We start from the raw sequence: 16,016 nt of genomic DNA, 5'->3' as shown, positions 1-16,016 counted from the left end.
CGTGTCTCGTATTTTTCCAGTACAGTGTTGGAGTCAGAATTATATTCCTCGATCGCTCAAGTTGGCTAGGTAAGTACATTCGAGTGTTTAGGAATAGTTTCCTTCTTTCCATAAACGTAGAGGAGAAACTCTAATTTTTGGTAGCTGCCTCTTGTTTCACCGACACGGCTGATTCTAACAGAACCATATTTATTTCATTTCATTCATACATTGTTAGAATTGTAATTGTAAATTCAATGAATCTAAGTTAACAACTTCCTGGCGGAATTGATTCGAGCAAGGCACCTTATCAGGGTTCGCGACCTTTCAGTATCTCCAAGCACATTCTACAGTTTGAGTTCAGTGCTTCGGAACAGATGATTGCGTTATTCCTCAGAATCATAATCTACGTGATTCTTGTTGTTGGTCACCATAGGTTGAGCTTCGTTATTGGCGACAAAGGACACCATGACATTGAGTTAGCTACAGAAAAACTTGGCGGGATCCGTAGAGGTGGCGAATTTCATGCGGAGAATAACACACAAAATCAGTTAAGTACGTATATTCCGAATATCAGTTCTACTGATATTCGATTCATAGTAATGGCCGGGAATTTAATTGTTAGTAACAAATAATATTTGAAACACAAAAATTACTCGCAATAAGTTTCATATAACCTTCTTACAAGTTACCTACTTATATTATGACATATTTTATATTATTGATGCAAGATTGAAACAGAAATATTGAATTCTTGGCTGGCGAAAAATAAACTAAATTAATTTAGTTTCATAACAACAGCGTATATAAAAGCAACCATCGCGCAAAATATTAACAGAAATACCACCTCCTCGAGAAAAAATAGATGCTGACCATGGTATCGGTTTCATTTGATATTTTTTTTGATATAGCAGGAGGAAATCTTCGACAGTAAAACAATGTTCCAGAGGGCGATTTCATAATCGCCAAGACAAACCTCATCCTGGGGAACAAGTGTTGGGTCATTTACTGTCCTAAGCTCGCAACCCACTAAAACCTAAACCTTTTTTTTCATTGGTTTGGGTCATGTGCTAAAAGCCGTTAGTCTCTTAATTGGTTTATTTCTTCTCGCACACTATCGTGCTGGGGTACATGTGTTCATCCTAGGTTAGATATCACTTCATTGTATTGTTTCAATAAGTTTCCGTTGTTTTGTTCTCTCTTCTATTGATCTCTCGGTCTCCTTTTGTATATTCTTCCTCTGTCTTCTTCCGAGTCGTAGTTTACTGAATTCTTCATTCGGATGTTCTTATGCTGTTTCGAATAAACCTTCTGATTTCCTCTTCATAAATTCGGTGATGTTTTCACACTTCGAAGTTCGATGAATCTGTGTTTAATTGCAAACCTTTTATTGCATGATGCGCGTCGTAGCCTCTTGTGATCTGTTTCTTAATTTCTTTGGATATGGCTCTTTACCGCGAATCCCCGAGCACCTGATCCATATGTCAGTTATGGTCTAGCAACGGCTTCAATTAATTTCAACTTTGTCTCTTTCGACATATGACCCCTTCTACCTATCAGTTGGTAGAGTATTTTCATCGCTGCCTTGGTTTGGTCAATGGCTCGTTTGATAAGGTTTCTCCAGGTTAATCCTTTGTCTATGCTAATAACTCAACAATTCGCTTCGTTTTTCCATTCGATTACTTCTCCATCGACCTCCAGATTTGTTTTAGTTCTCAGTTTTCTTTTATGTAGTAATACTGCTTGGCACTTCTGCCTTCTGCCGTTGACCTTATTTTCCACTTCATACACTAGTCATTTATTTTGTCGATAGCTTCTTGTAAAATTCGTTTTATGACTTCTGGCTTGCGATGACGAATTGCGATTTCATTGTCGTCGGCATATAGCGTAGGTAAGCATTGTTCTTAGATTATTCGGTATTTCGTGAATGTATACGTTGTAATGTTGTGGCCCCAGTACTGACCCTTGAGGCACTTAGCTTCCGTGTTTGTGGAGCATTCTCCCTTCACATTCACGTAAAATCTTCTATTTTGCAGATAATTTCTGATCAACGTGCATAGTTTGATCGATTTTTTTAATTTATTATAATCTGAAACTGTAAATCAAACAAAGTTTGCTTACGCAGAGTGCAATTAATACTCATTTTATTTGATTTCGCATAATATATTTTTTAAGCCTTGTTCAAACTTATGGCAGCCTTCTTCTTTTTTCAAGTGAATTGGTCATTATATGACTTTATCGCATAGTATGTTGAAAGTTTTGACCATCTTGTTGTCACTGTACAGATTTTTTGCGTTTCTTGTACCGTATTTGTGTTCGTCAGAATGCTTTTTAAGATTCACCATTGATTTTAATGACCAGCATTTATCGTATAGATCAACATACATGTCTAAGATAATAACAGTTTGAATTCGAAGGGTTTGGAGTGAAATAAAGGAAATGAATAACCCCATTTATCTCTATCTATCTAGTTCTAATAAACTCTATTAAAAAAATTTCAATTTTATAGTTTCTTAGATCATTTCCAGAGTGGGTTTGAATTGTGTATGTGATGTTATCATCGTATGTAATGAATAGGAACTGAACCAATAACACAAATAATAACTAAAATTTCAATAGCTCACGTTTTTGAAAATAACAATTTCAAATAGTCGTTCTAACAGGTGTCTCACTCCCAAAATTCTGAACTATAAACTGAATTTGGTTTCAATTGGTATCAGAACTGAAATAATTGGTATTGACACATCCTGCCCCTTTAAATCTATTTCACACTATACGAGTATACCATGATATCACTTTTTGGAAATTGTTTGATGACAACCTCAAAACCAAAATGAACCAACTTTTTTTCATCACACCAATTTTTTTATAATATTCACACATAGAATTTCTTTACTTTTGACAGAAAAAATAAATGGAAAATTTTATTTCACCCAGACATTCAAACCCATAACGATGGGTTTTAAACATCAGAAATTGGTGGATTTGAAATACGACACCTTCTTGGGTAAGATCGAATTGCATATTTTATTCTTCATTCTATTTACAAATCTGCTTTCTTTTAGAGTCACCCGAATGTAGAACCCCTAATAACGATTCTGGACATTGTGTTCTGGTGGAGAATTGTACAGTACTGAATAATATCAAATATAAGGACATTAATAAACAATTTCTGAAAGATTCAATATGTCGGGTTGATGGAAATGAGGTGAGATATTGCTGTGGAAAATATGAAAATTACAAATACCTATGTAAGTAATGATTCAGTTGATCAAAATATATTGTTTCTGTGATAAAAAAACATACAATCAATTTGGGCATTTCAGAATGAAATCATTTGGTTATATGGAATACTAGCTGACCCGGCAAACCTAGTTTTGCTATTTAAATTATTTCTAGGGTAATAACTAATAACTAACTCGTCGTGATTGCTCGATTGGTCGTAAGAAAAAGGAATGCCTTTTTTTCTGTTCTGTACAATTTTTTTGGGAATATTTTGTTATATAAACCTTGCCCTAACAATAATAAACACAACAAAAAAAGAATTGTCCAATTTGGTGCGATCGTTTGAACAATAAAGCATTTTGAAGTAAACCATAGATCCTCTTTTATTAATATAGATAACGACTGATGAAAAAACCCGACACCATGTAGGCTGTGGAATTTTGATGGTCGATATTCTCTTCTTTTTTTTTCATAATCCAAGAAGGGTTTGTTGTGTAGCAAAATACCTATGAATTTTTTTTTGTCCTCTCGTATAGAAAATTAATGATTACACATTTTGTCACGTCGTAAAATGCGATAAGTAAGCTCTAGCAGCTGAGTGACTTATTAGGCTTCTAGGTGTCTACTGTCCAGATGCAGGAAGTCTGTTGAAATTTAATGCTCCAAAAAATTTTAATTTTTCATAATTTCCCTTGAAAATTACAGTTTTCAATTTTAATGGGCATTGAATCTTATTGGACTTTTTCGCAATTTGACCTTTATGGCATAAACTGAAACTAATGGTTCGTAACACGTAAAATCGGGTGGGACAAAATGCTGGATTTTTCAGTCAGCACTTACGTTGTGTTTTTCAACCCAAAATTAGTCGGAAGGTACAGCCTGCCTAAAAGTCTACCTATTTCATTTCTGGAAAATGCAGAACTATGAGAAGACGATTGTTTTTAGTATTCGTCAAAGTGACCAGTAGCGGATACAGGGGGGGGAGCAAGGGGGAACGTGCCCCCAAGATAAAAAACTCCTCCCTCGCTTGCACTAATCTTTCATAAGATTTTTAAACCTATTCCCGAAAAATTACGTCAGTGGATACGAATAGTCCAACAAAACTAGAATCTGGGAGATCTGGGACCCGTTTCTGAATACGACTACATAATTTGTTTTATATTTTCGTGTTATTATTTCTGTTATTGACCAGTAGCAGTTTTTTTCTCCATACCTTAAAAAAAAAGAAAAGCGTAAAGATGTCCCGCATCAGCATAAAAAAGTAGGAGGGGGTTGTGCCCCCCTTTCCCCCAAAATCGAATCTTGAATCCTCCCCTGAATATGACTGAAAAGTAGATTCATATACCACATTCACATAAGGTAGAGAAGAATTCTATTTCTTCGAATAAACTAATGTGTATCATCGTTATCGGTTAATTTGCTGAGAATACACTATTTCAGGCCGCTTATGGATACCAGATAATCTTTTTCCAAATTATGTATTTTATTTTTAGGTTATAGACGTCGCGGGTGAGAACTTTCCTACCAGCATCCTCAATTAATTTATGGTGGATTCACTGAAAATAACTTTCTTGATCAAATGAGAATTTTAATTTCAAGGAGATCTGCAACGGCAAATTAGGAATTATTATTTTAAAAATTGAGGCTTTAGTTTTGAACCTCAACTTTATTATATTAAATACAAAAGGTTGAACGAACGAAAATTTTATGTGAACGGAAGCATGCCATTACAGCCAAAATTACTTTGTTGAGAAAATTTCTATGATATAAATGTTGGGAGGAAAATAATACATCGGATTTGTGTTCGTAGATGAAACTTGGATTTACCAAAACTCACAAAACTGATTTCCTAGCGTCTTTAACTTTCAGGCAAGAGTGATAATAATAATAATAATAAACTTTATTGATCCCGTCAGACAATACAGCATAGGACAAGTCAATCATTACAATGAAAAATAGAAAACAAATTATTAGTGGTCACAAGACCAAGATAACAGTGAAAAATCACACAAATATTCACTTACTGAATAGTAGGCTTTGTATAACAGTAATTTCTCTGTGGTTCTCTTGAATTGAATTATTTTAAGATTTTTAAATTTTGTTGGTAAGTGATTGTATATTCGTATACTCTGGTATAGAGGCGAGCGTTCAAACCTTGATGTTCTATGCTTGGGTATGAGCAGTACATCCCCTTTCCTTGTCGAATATTGATGACAACTTGACAGCTTCGTGAAAGATCCTTCGTTGGACTTTACATGAAGGAGGCATCTGTATATGTACAAGGATGCAACTGTCATGATCTCATGTGTTATGAAAAGAGGTTTACAGGAGACCCGTGGACGTATCCTAAAGATAATTCTCAGTATTCTCTTCTGGCACACAAGAATTCTGTCCAAGTCAGATGCACTACCATCAGAATATTTTTTTCGTTTCCCAATTTTTCAATATTATAAATTAATAGCCTACATTGTACACTCTAATAAGTAGAATATTCAGTACGTATGTATATACTGCGTGGCCTTTAAATGAGAGCATCCATTTTTCGTACAATATTTTCCTGATGATCATAACTCACATATATTTTTTACGCTGGTATAAGCGCGGACGCCCAAAAGTTAATTCAGGAAAACTCACTTAGTTGCTAGTCATCTTTCATAAGCTATGCATTCATTAATACATCATTCCGGAGAACAATTCATCCCGTTTGAAGCTGCAATTCCTAATTTCTTCAATAAACATTTTTCTTTCAAGTGGTAAAGGTATCTAATGCATATGTTACGGCTAAAGATAGGTGTGAGCATAAACTTAAGATTAGCCGGCTAAACTTAGGTTTATATTCGAGGATCGGTTAAAGTTCGATAAAATATTCATCTGCGTCAGGGCATTTCATCTTTAGCCGGCTAATGTGCACATTACCCAAAACGGAACGGCTAAAAATGTATTCGATGGACACCCGGAGAGGTGCTGTGTCATGAATGGTCGGATGGGAGAGGACGAACGCACACGGCCACTTTTTTGTTTGAATTTTTAGAATTGAAATATGCAAAAGAGCATCGAATGTATTGGGGTTGTATTACATAACGCCTATGGGTTTTCAATTTAACATTTAACCAGTTATCTTCATCTGTTTAGGAGATTAATGCTCTTCAAATCGAGCCCAATTTGTGAAAAACCATAATATGACCCCATAAGGAAATGAGATATTAGACATAGAAAATTTTTCCTGTTAACAAAAGTATATTTTTCCTACTATTCAATAATTGGGTTTATGGAAAAATTACGAAATAGGAACTATATTTCTAACGTTGCAATTTCTTTCGAACCAATTCTTTCGCAAAAAAGAAAAAAAAACTGAACATGAAAATAGTTGAAAACACTCTAGCTGATTTTGTTAAAAATTTCTTCTCGAGTCATTGAACATACGGGTTCCAAAATACGCCACCCTTGATGAATCATCCCGGGGGATACAAGTGCATTAATCGTAAAGCTAATCAGCCAAATAGTCCGGTTAACTACAAACAAGATTGGGTACTTCTACTTATATTTAAGTAAGTAAGTTACAAATATATGTTCATTCTCCAATTTCTCAACTGCTCAACAGAATGCTCTTCTGCTATTAAAATATGTGAAATTCATACAAAAAATGAATTGCATTAATAGTTTTATTATACTCGTAATACTATTTCTTTACATTCTTTTAATTGCCGAAAATTTGCGCCCCTCAAGCCTTGTACATTTTAAGCCGATGGGATGTGGTTACACTTAAGTTTAGCCGACTAAAGATAGAAGAAACTAACATTAGCCAATACCCGAAGCTAAACCTAAGTTTAGCCGGCTAATCTTAAGTTTATGTTCACACCTATCTTTAGCCGTAACACATACAAAATATACTGAAATTAAATCCGCCCTTCTCAATAATAATTTGTTTGCTTTCTACAGAGTGTCCCAAAACTAGTACTTAGAATACCTAATTCTAATTAGGGGTTATAATACCAATAATCTAGGATTAATATAAGCTAAAATCGCTATCTTTTATAACAAACTTGTGATTTGAAAAAAGTTCGGAAATCGGCAATTTTAGGTATTTTCATAATATTCTAATTATTTAAGAAACGGTACATTTTCGCTGAAATAATGTTGGTGCCATTCGATAGCTTTGATCTACTATATCGTGGTATGATGTTTCATTAGTTTTGGGACAGCCTCTATATTGTTTGAATACTAACTGCCAGGTAATTAACGTAATGGAAATAATAACTCGACGTCTAGTTTTAACATTTGAATAGGTACATTGTTTAGAGAACAATATGCTTCTGCAGAAGGTCAAATGGGCCTTAGTATAAATTTTCCATATACTTACATAATTATCAGATTATAAGTTTCACTTAAGACCAAAGATAATGGCTATACCTATATATTTGCATGCATCTCTTATGGAGAAGATCACCTTTATTCAATCAAGAACTTTTGTAGTTCGAAAAATTGACTCACCCTGTCTTCCAGGAAGTTAAAGGATATTGACTAGGTAGCTATACGAGCAAGTTTCAATTAAAATTCGATCCCCCTCTTGATATGACAAATAATATACTAGGTCCTTGTACCGTACAAACTTCAACATGTCATTTCCAGGCAAGAAACGTCAGTATAAAATGACCAATTTTTCTTGTGCTAGCATCAGGAGCTGCCCGTGATGCTGACCTGAAACAATTGAGAATGCTCTGGAATTAATTTCAGTACCCAAGCGGCCTCTACCCAAATCATGCGGTTACGAACAGATCAACTTTCTGAAGAAGGGCAAAATATTCGGAGGAACTGAGGCCAGACTTGGAGAATTCCCTTGGTTGGCTAGGATAATTCACACAAGTAATGAAGGAGACAAATCTGTTGGTTGTGAAGGGTTCTTAATTCACAAGAGATTCATTCTGACCGCAGCCCATTGCGTAAGAAGTCCCAGGATTGCTCTTGTCGGAAATATGTGAGAATAAATCAAATCTTTACTTTAGTTTCACAATACTCTATCCAATAATTTTTGAGGTTTATTTGGGAGTTCATTTCATCAGAAATTGTATAACAGATTATGTTCCTAGCAAAGATTATACACTAGAAAGATATGGGAAACAACCTCATAATATCTCTTAGTACTAAAAATCGCCTACAGTTTGTCCTAGGTTTGCCACATTTCACAATGAGATGGCGCTGAAAATGTCAGTAGAGGAAAAGTGTCTAATAAAAGTTTTTTTTTATAATTACAATTTTTTGTATTGAATTCCAATATCGACATTGTTGAAATTAGAAAACAAAAATTAGGGTTTTGTTTTTTGATCAGGATGTCAATTTTCATCGGAATATTTTTCGGAATCAATTGATATCAATGAAATACGCTGTCGAATGTACTATATTTTTATTTGCAATTTATAGAAAATTCGTAAAAATTTAAAATAAGGGACAACAAAGAGAGCTTTGAATAGGGCACAAATGAAGTATATGGTTACATGTCAAAGGTGTAATTTATATGCACTACATTTTCTAGTATTGATGACTTAGTTGAATATTTACAATTTATGTCAGAAATAATTACAAACCAATATTCAATATAGGTACCTTCTTATAGCGTACACATTTCAGTTTTAACATATTGTTTACAGAATTTTCGGATTCATAATTGATTAGAACCTTACAGAGGTATACAAAACCTGTATGTTAGCCCGTCAGTATAGTTTCTCTATGCTTTTTTATGACTCCTTTATAATATGGTCTCTTTATGACATAATATACAGATTGATTAATGAACGAAAAGAGTCACAGCAGGTTTCATAAAACTGTCCAACTGTCCAACTCGGTCGGGCCGACAGCCCGACTTGGTCGGGTTGGATGTGAAATCGGTCCGTGTGTAGCTATGACCGCCGACAGAGGATTTGTCGGGTCCTGTCGTACGACCTAGCCATCCAACCGCACGAACGACCGACCAAGTTGGATCGTGTGGAGCGCTGTTGGGTGGAAACGAGCTCATTCTGTATTCAGATGTCGACTGGAGAGGTATTCGCTGCTGCAACCATTGATCCGTCCGATGAATACTCCAGGGCCATGAAATTAATATTTTAACCAGTCTTAGGGTCTTAGTAACACATTTGAAACACAGATGGCGCTCACATTACTTCAGTCGCTCCGTTCCCCATCTTTCTACTCTATAATCTTCGGTTTCTAGGTTACAATATCTGTGACATCCACCATTTCGTCTATGACATCCACCATTTCATAAGTTTTTTATCTGGAAGTTGAGATAACGTGGTAGATTTAATGTAAAATTAGCAATAAGTTTATTATTACGTTATGTAGGGCCGTGTGCACCGACTTATTTAATGCGAGATTAACGTTAATACTGGTTTATTTCTCTGATTTCTATAGCAGTTACCATAGCAATTACCGAATTAACATCACATGTAACCTGAATATGACTAGTTCTTCTTTTTATAGACCTCTGATAAAGCTTCAGAACGGAAGCGAAAGCTTAGATACCAACAAAGAATAAAATCGATTAATACCTTCTTTTGGACTCCCAAAAAACCTGATAATCTTGTACCTACACTTCAAAGTCGAGAAATCTGGTATCAAAAAATCTACATTTGTCCTAAAATCAAGAGTATTAGGACTTAGTTTATAAAAATCATAACAAGAATTGAATAAATGAATTAAATTATCTGTTTAACAAAATATGCTCCCCGCATAAAATTTTCACATTGTCTATTGTTGTCTGCTTTTTTGTATCATGAAAAAGAAAATAAAAGTCGTTGAGGATATAATAGGAATGGCGATTTCTGTCGCCGGAGAAAATTCCGATAAACATAAGAAAAACGTTCTTACGTTTTTAAAATCTCTTTTTCTTGAACGATTGCCAACAATCACTCTCCAAAAAATAGCCTAAACGTACTTCGACAATTTTCAATCGGTCCATTTCCCTCTTTGATCCTAAACTTAATCTTCGGTATGACGAAATAATTTGCGACATCCTCTGACATCAAGGATGACTTCCCTCCGTTCTCTATCCCATTTATTTTCTCATCTGTCACAGAAGAAACCCAATGAGCCCACCCCAATTGAAAAATCCGGAGTGGAACAAATATTGACAGGCTTCAAATTTCCGATTTCAGCACCGAAATACAACTCGGAGAACATAATACCCAGACCGAGGAAGATTGCAATGGTTTGAAGTGTGCCGATCCTCTCCAAACAATGAGAGTGAAAAGTATAATTCCTCACCCCGAGTACAGGCACAATTCCAGGAATCATCATTACGACATCGCTCTCATATATCTGAAGGGGGAGGCGAAATTCTCCGGTGAGTAGCTTCATGTCAGGAATGAGAGTTTTTAGATGAATTCGATGGAAAAGAGATACTTCAAACAATGATACTTCGAAACTGCACGTCTCACAAGAACGTAATTGCTTTCGCTTTGATTTCATTACGAGTGACACCTCAGGCGAAACACCGATAGAAGAAGTTCATCCCGGTTTTTCAACAGTTCCCAGTTTTTCGAGTATCAGAACTGATAGTTGAATTATGAATATACTAGTTGGCCAGAAGATCCACCTTTTTGCTCCATTTCGCCTAGAGAAATATTAAAGTGATGCCCACGAGAACAACGACACGACACTTAACCCCAAAGTCCCGTCTCTTCTCGTCGATCAGATATCTCTCAGAATTCTCGTCTCGTGGGCTCTAGTCTCGTCTTGTCTCGAGTCTCGTAGTCTCCTCGTTCATAACTGTTTTTATGAATCGGTAAAATTTAAGCAATTCCATACATCAATGTATGGAAGTAACAGTGTCATTTAAAATATTAGTATACAGGGTGATTCATAATTATTGGGACATTGCATGGGAAATAATAATTTGCATCAAAATATAACGATGGGATAAAGTAGGACTCAATGAAATATTGCTGTGGAAAAAGATCAAAGTTGTTTTTTTCGTTTGTTGTTGATAATTTGAGTTTTGAGATGTCATCAAAAACGACACAGAGGCATAACTTTGGGAAAGTAATCTTATTATTCTTATTTTATGTATTATTTCAAATTTTGTTATAGCGGTCGCCACATGACTGATTTCTGATGATGAAATGAACTGGCAGCTATATTTTTGACGATACATCTTAGTGATTTCTATTAGAAAGTAGGATGGAAAAATCATTTGTACATTATATTGGTGACATTGTATGAAAATGATAATTTTACCTTTTTTTGAGGAAAACGCAATTGAAAAATTCAAAGTGTCCGAGGGAAATTCCTATTTTAATTAATTTTCGAATCTCAGAAAAATGTAGCAGTGTTGCCCAATGTAATTTCTTCAGAGTAATTATTTTTGCTGAGTCATTAAAATCTATCATCGTTCAACTTCAACAACCTGTTTTACCCACAGCAATTGATCTCTATATTATTTCCGCAATCTGACATCGATTTTACAAATCCTGTTATTTAATTCTCAATTTAATTATCTTCTTCATATTGTGCATTCAGAAAAAGTCATTGTCAAGTAGACTATGGACTTTTGAATAATGATTCTGTGCTTGCGAGCTTAAAGCGCCGAGCATCTACAATGAAGTTTCCAAACTTGATGAAACTGGGCCTGTACCTATCTATTATTATCATTGTTCAGGAGAAGGTTTGTACTTTAGCCTACAGAACTAAATTGGTTTTATGTAGTCTGGTTGTTGGAAAATTTGTTTGAACATTTTTCAATAAAATTCTAGTTTCCGGATATTGAAATTGGTGAATCATTTTTGATTACATACTTATTTGCACAAAATTTGTCTTTGATCAACACCATTCGTTGACTGACTGGGCAGGTGCAACTTGGACTGTAGTATTCACTACCATTTCCTAAATTATATCAATTTCTTTGTCTGCAGTAATTTCATTGATCGACCTTCCAGTAAGTCATAGATATAGAAAGACGTAATGGAGAAATAGAAAGGTAAACTTCACCTCTTCGCCCATTTAAAAAAGGGAAATAAATAACAAAGAAGAAGAATGAAAGTGGTGTGTACATTTGAACTGACCTCCACACCAGTCATGGTTACAAAACATACATGAATAAAGTAGAAAAGGGCCGCAAAATTCTTTATTATCCTTGAGTATTACTATTATTAATGAATACTCAAAGTTATTAAAATGTTGTAGATCTAGTATGCGCAGAGATACTAACAAGACTATTGCCTAATAAGTTTAATGAAACCTTCATCTTTACACATTCAGATAGAATTATAAATAAACTATATCACCCTTCAAATTTTTATCACTACCTACTATTCATTACGATAATCAGCATTCGAAATTTCAAATGTGGAAGATGAGTGTTATTTGGTTAGCACTGTCCACAGACAACAATATTTCTAATATTATAGTTCTTCTTATTTCAGACTACGTCCAGCCGGTTTGCCTATTGGAAAAACCAAACACGCCACAAAAATATTGGATTAGTGGGTGGGGAAAAACTGAGAAAGGTAAATTGTAACTGATTCGAGGTGAACAAAAAATGACTCAGCCTATAGCCGGTTCCATAATAAATTTTAGTCTAACGTAATTTTGTCTGAAGTTCAAAGACTACCAAAAAAATCGTCATATTTTTTTAAGGTGAAAATAAATATTAGAAACACTTGCTGTTTCGCAAACTTAGTAAATCAACAACATTTTCGGGTCATTTTTATTATCAAATGTTGAAGGAATAAAGCATTTCAGATATGAGGAAAAACTATCGGTTTGGCCGGAAAATCAAATGCAGATTTCAGAATACCATCACTTTTATCGGAGAAATTGTTTGAAAATTGATAGAGATAATATGGTGATTTCATTTAGTATCTAATTTCTATGATTATTAAGAGATATTAAGATTTGTATGAAATTGACACTGTAGGAAGTACAGTAGACTAACTCATTATTATTATTATTACTAACCTGTGAAGACAATAAACTCGAAAGATGAGGTAATCGGAGTAAAGCAATGTTATGAGGTTCAATTAAATCTTTATTTAGACGTTTCTAGTGAATATAATATTCGCTCTTCTTCAGGATGAAAAAAACACGAAAAATATAGCGAAAAACACAAAGGGAAGATTTCAGACGAAGCTTAACGATAAAAGAATACATAAAACACAAAGTCATAAGAATTAAAAACTACAGAACCACAAAAGGAATATTCCAGCATACATAGGCTATCTGACAACAATTAAATGATGACTTTTTAGAAACAAATTTTTAATATTTGAGATTAAATCAGCTCATTCATTATATCTGCAGGCAACTATAGTGATGTGAAGATGAAGGTATCAATACCACCGTTCGACATTACGGAATGCAACAAAATATACAGTAAAGTGCGTGTGAATGTAGGGCAAAGCCAATTCTGTGCAGGGGGTGAGAAAGGAAAAGATAGCTGTGTAGGGGATTCCGGAGGCCCACTCATGCAACAGAATGACGAAGGAAGATGGTAAGAAGGATAAATATATATTGCAAATATTCATTGAAAACCCATTTCAGAATATAAAATATTAAATGAAATTGTTTTTTCTCTTCCATTTTCTTCAAGGTTTGCAGTTGGTGTTGTGAGTTATGGAATTAGTTGTGGATTGGAAGGATGGCCAGGTGTCTATACCAGCATTCCATTTTATTATGATTGGATTGTTGAAGAAATCATTAAGTTGAGAGAACCAGAATTACTGACCAACATCAACACTCATAAGCAAGCAACAGAATCTTCCATCATCAGGAACTCAATTATCTGAGTTTTTCTGATATTCTGATTTTGCCTCAATTATAACCTTTAATTGAATATATTCTCTGATGTATTTGATTTATTCTCTCTTTTCCTACCAGTTAGCATAAGTATTGACTATCCAATCATATTCTTGTTAGTTTTTGAATTATACGTTGAAGATATGGCATTATTTGATCATAAAAAAATTGAAGCCGTGGTAATTTTGAGAAACATCAATCAACAGTTAATTAAAGAAATTGACACGAAAATAATCACTTAACCACAACCGCTAAGCATCGGAGGAATTTAATAGTAAAACAAAACTTCATCATGCGGGAATTACCAAATGGATCCCAAAAAACTAGGAATAAATATGTCAGAGGCGTACAATAAAAATGGGTAATATAAGAAGCCATATCGTCTTACTAATGGCCGTTTGGCCATTCATATTCATAATGAAAGTTGTAGATAATAAATTTCTATAAATTTTTTGTTTGAGGTAATTTTACATACTCTTTACCGTTCTCGAGTTAGAGGGCAATAAGGGAGAGGAGGTTAGCCACACATGCGAAACGACAACGTCAATGTAGACACCCAGTCTAATGTACATTCATAGCCATATATCTCAAAAACCTTCAAATGTTATGCTTTACTTCTTTGTGAATATAGTATTATCTGTAGTATCTATGCTATGCTTATTCTTAATTGAACAAGATTTTTGAAGCGCCAAATTCTTTGTCATCCCTGGAAGTAACCGCCAGTAGGTACTTTAGGGATTACTTACTAAGCACTTACTTCGATAAAGTTCTTGAATAACCAGGCACTAAGTACTGGTTTGAAAAGTGCTTTCCGAAGGCTTAGTGCTCGGGAGCACTCAATGAATTACTAAGCATTAACCCTATCGATGAAGTTCTCAAGTTACTGAGCACTAAGCACTAGTTCAAAAAAGTGCTCTGGTGCAAGCCAAGCGAAAAATAGAATCTAATAGACAAAACAAGAGTCATTATACCTATTCCTGCAATACTTGTGTCTCAGAATTCCGACTTGTTTCTCAGAATTCCGAGTTGTATCTCAATGTAAGTCTGAATTCTGACTTGTATCTCGCAGAATTCTGATTTGCACCTAGAATTCCGACTCGCAGGTCAGCATTATACACTTGGAATTTTTTTGTGTCCCGCTTCAACTCTTTCGTAACTTCGTAATCCAAACTGTGCAGAAATAACTATTCCGCATTCGCTGTTGGCCTACACAAAATAAAATACTGAGGGGATCTCGAGAATTATAACAGCTAGAAGAAAACGGATGATACATTTTCGAGATCTCTTTCCCTGGTTAATCCAAATCTGAAAACAGAACCTCCCTATCATTTCTAGATTTTCAGTTATGAACAAAAATTGGGGAATTGAAATATTATCTACTATGTAGTTGAAAAGACTTTGGAACATATTCATTTGAATTCAGGTTTACGAAATTTAATGAAAGTGATGCATTCCATTTTGGAAAATTTCTCATACCTTTGAATATCCGGAATAAAAGTGGTCTTCGTTGTACCTATCTCATATTGGTAATAATAATGAGTTTTATTCTTTGAAATTTACATGATTGTTACAATATTTATATCTGAATAATAAACCTAAGGAAATCCACTGAAGGCAAAGCCTCTGTGTTGAGACGTTGAACCTGACACAATATAGAAGCATCAAGAGGCATCATATTATCAATGAAAATGACCTGCCAACTTGACCGAACTAGTTTTTGAGTTGTTTTATTGAAAGAACAGTTGAAAACACGTCGTAGGTATATTATATATTCTGAAACAGAATAAAATATGAGGCTAGAATATGTAAAATATCCACCAAAACATATAAATTTTTTGTACTAGTGAATGAAATAAATATTTCCACATAATTCGCTCATTTTCAAATTCAGGAAATAAGGTGATATGAGCTTTGTTGTTGAGAATGTTATCACGAATCGAAATGCATGACAAAATATAGGAAGTTCTACTCGAAAAAATATCATTCTTTGAAATATTTTGAAAACGCGACTGTTAATTTTGTTTTGT

The 16,016-nt window shown here is 34.4% G+C and overlaps 1 protein-coding gene across 1 annotated transcript; it reads left to right on the top strand.

Moving 5' to 3' along the window:
* Nucleotides 1-319: 319 nt before the first annotated feature.
* LOC123315714 (phenoloxidase-activating factor 1-like) lies at nt 320-14,042 on the top strand. Its single transcript, XM_044901546.1, has 8 exons — nt 320-534; nt 2,885-2,986; nt 3,045-3,230; nt 7,939-8,179; nt 10,353-10,540; nt 12,618-12,701; nt 13,495-13,684; nt 13,784-14,042. The coding sequence occupies exons 1-8, from the start codon at nt 357-359 to the stop codon at nt 13,977-13,979; spliced, it is 1,365 nt and encodes a 454-aa protein (XP_044757481.1). The 5' UTR covers nt 320-356; the 3' UTR covers nt 13,980-14,042.
* Nucleotides 14,043-16,016: the final 1,974 nt, after the last annotated feature.

Source organism: Coccinella septempunctata, chromosome 6 (genome assembly GCF_907165205.1).
Source record: "Coccinella septempunctata chromosome 6, icCocSept1.1, whole genome shotgun sequence".
Classification (NCBI taxonomy): domain Eukaryota; kingdom Metazoa; phylum Arthropoda; class Insecta; order Coleoptera; family Coccinellidae; genus Coccinella; species Coccinella septempunctata.
Note: the sequence above shows the minus strand (reverse complement) of the source record. Positions and strands in the feature narration are given on the sequence as shown.